The following is a 1,974-nucleotide window of genomic DNA, read 5'->3' as shown; positions in this document are numbered from 1 at the left end:
TCAACTTGACTCCACCATTTGCAATGTAGAGATGGTTTAGATCATTAAAATATAGGTAGAAATTTGTCCGATATTTGTTAGTTGTGTTGGTTTTAGGATATGACATTTTGTGAAATGTACTTGATTTTTATTTTGTCTTGATACAGCCATGGCCTGTCCTTCCATTCAGCTTCAATGATAAAAACAATCTTGTGCGTCAGGGTGTTTTACAGTGTATTTTACAGTCATGTTTTCCAGCTGATATCACTTAAATTTTTGCCAGAGCGATTTATTCAAGCCAGAAAACACAATGCCAGGAAACAGGGTGGGGGGAAAACTGACATGAAAAATATTCACAAATGTTTGTTTTTAAAAAGTTCGCCCTGTCTCCAGAATACAGTGCTATCAGCCCTCCTAGCGGTGGTTCGAGGGCAATCATTACCTGAGGAACAGTGTGTGTTGTCTTCAATGAGGATAATCACACAGCTCTGGTTACGAATGAGTCCGGATCAGGTGAGAACCAAATACACAAGAACACACACATAAACACAAAACAGGTGTGTTTTAAAAGCATAACTATTAACCTTGTAATGTGTCACCCTGCAGGTGCAGGTGCACCTGGTGCTCCAGCGCACTCTGCAGCTGCTCCTGTCAATATCAGCCATTTTAGTGAAAAACATTGAACCTCAAGTCATTTGTCAGGTATGCTGTCAGTCACATCAAACATCTGCTTAATGAAGAAAACGTCTGCTGACATTTGCGCATGTGTGTGTGTCCATCCCAGGCTCTGCTGTGTGTGGATACTCTAGTGTCTCAGAAGTGTGCAGATCAGCTGCTGCTGGCTGCTCTGGAGTTCCTCTCCTCCCTGGGAAAGATCTTTGTCCCGCATGACAGCCAGGTAATGATGACCAGATGAATACGAATGAGGCTCTTGCCTTTTAGTTCCTTGCACCAAGGTCACTCAAGGACAAATATTCTATTGTTATTCTCACTGGAGGTTTCTCTAAACATCTTTGACCCTGCAAGACTCAAGACTGATTCAATGTGTTAAAAAAAACAACAAAAAACAGGTTGAAGACAATTACAATTTAATCTGCTGTTTAAATTGTAATCTTCCCATTAACAAAACCATTGGTTTGACAGCAGGCTTGAGGTACTTGGGTTATTTTTCTGCTTTTTAACAGTGAAGTAGATGGTTGTGGATTAAGCTGTTTCATCCTTGAAAATTAAAAAGGATTGTCTGAATTTGACTGCCCCTATAAGTGCAAACCCTGTTACCAATCATTTCTGGTAACCAATGTAGTTGGTTTTCTCTTTTTCCTTTGTTCATGAAGTTACCAATAATAGATTTGTGTTTTCAAGTATGAAGTTCAAAACATCTCGTTGGGTTCTTGCATCTTAAGATGTGCATTTGTCTTTTTTTTTTTTTTTACATTATATAAACTAAAGGAATCATTTGTTCAGAAATTATCATTCAGTATAGATACATTTGAATTTGCTGAAATACTGAAAACCACTACGTAAATATATTATGTATGATTTTCTTTTACACCAACTTTTTTGTTCCTCAGAATCAAATTTTGCCAAGACTGAGTAGCCTGTTTGGAGTCCTGTTAGCTGACAGATCCTGGCTGCTACATCAGCACGCTGTGGAGGCCTTTTCTCAGTTTGCAGAGGTACAGCAGACACTCAAAAGCTGCTTTTAATGTTTCAGATGTTATCCTACTGTTTATACCTTGTCAAAGACCTTAAATGTCATTTTGGTATTCAAGATTACAAACCACGAAGAGGTAATTTCCCAGAGTTTGTCTGTAGAAGAGACCAAGACGAAAGTGGTGAACTACCTTAGCAAGGTAAGGAGACGCTAACATTTTGGGATGAAGATCATCCTTAGATGGAGATTGATGTAAACAAGTCTACATTTTGTTGCAGACTGTTAATGGACAGGAAGATGCCGAGTCACGACTACAGAGGCTCAAGCTGGAGATGGCAGTT

The 1,974-nt window shown here is 39.1% G+C and overlaps 1 protein-coding gene across 1 annotated transcript; it reads left to right on the top strand.

The window, feature by feature from the left end:
* Nucleotides 1-377: 377 nt before the first annotated feature.
* On the top strand, nucleotides 378-1,968 carry LOC121963695 (uncharacterized protein C1orf112 homolog; the record flags this gene model as incomplete). The annotated part of the gene is made up of 6 exons (XM_042513958.1): nucleotides 378-492; nucleotides 586-681; nucleotides 764-877; nucleotides 1,551-1,655; nucleotides 1,752-1,832; nucleotides 1,912-1,968. Coding segments are annotated over exons 1-6 (498 nt in total), but the record flags the coding sequence as incomplete, so codon positions are not given.
* Nucleotides 1,969-1,974: the final 6 nt, after the last annotated feature.

The sequence above is a fragment of the Plectropomus leopardus genome, unplaced genomic scaffold (genome assembly GCF_008729295.1).
Source record: "Plectropomus leopardus isolate mb unplaced genomic scaffold, YSFRI_Pleo_2.0 unplaced_scaffold12142, whole genome shotgun sequence".
NCBI classification, from domain to species: Eukaryota; Metazoa; Chordata; class Actinopteri; order Perciformes; family Serranidae; genus Plectropomus; species Plectropomus leopardus.
This window is presented reverse-complemented; position numbering and strand designations above follow the sequence as displayed.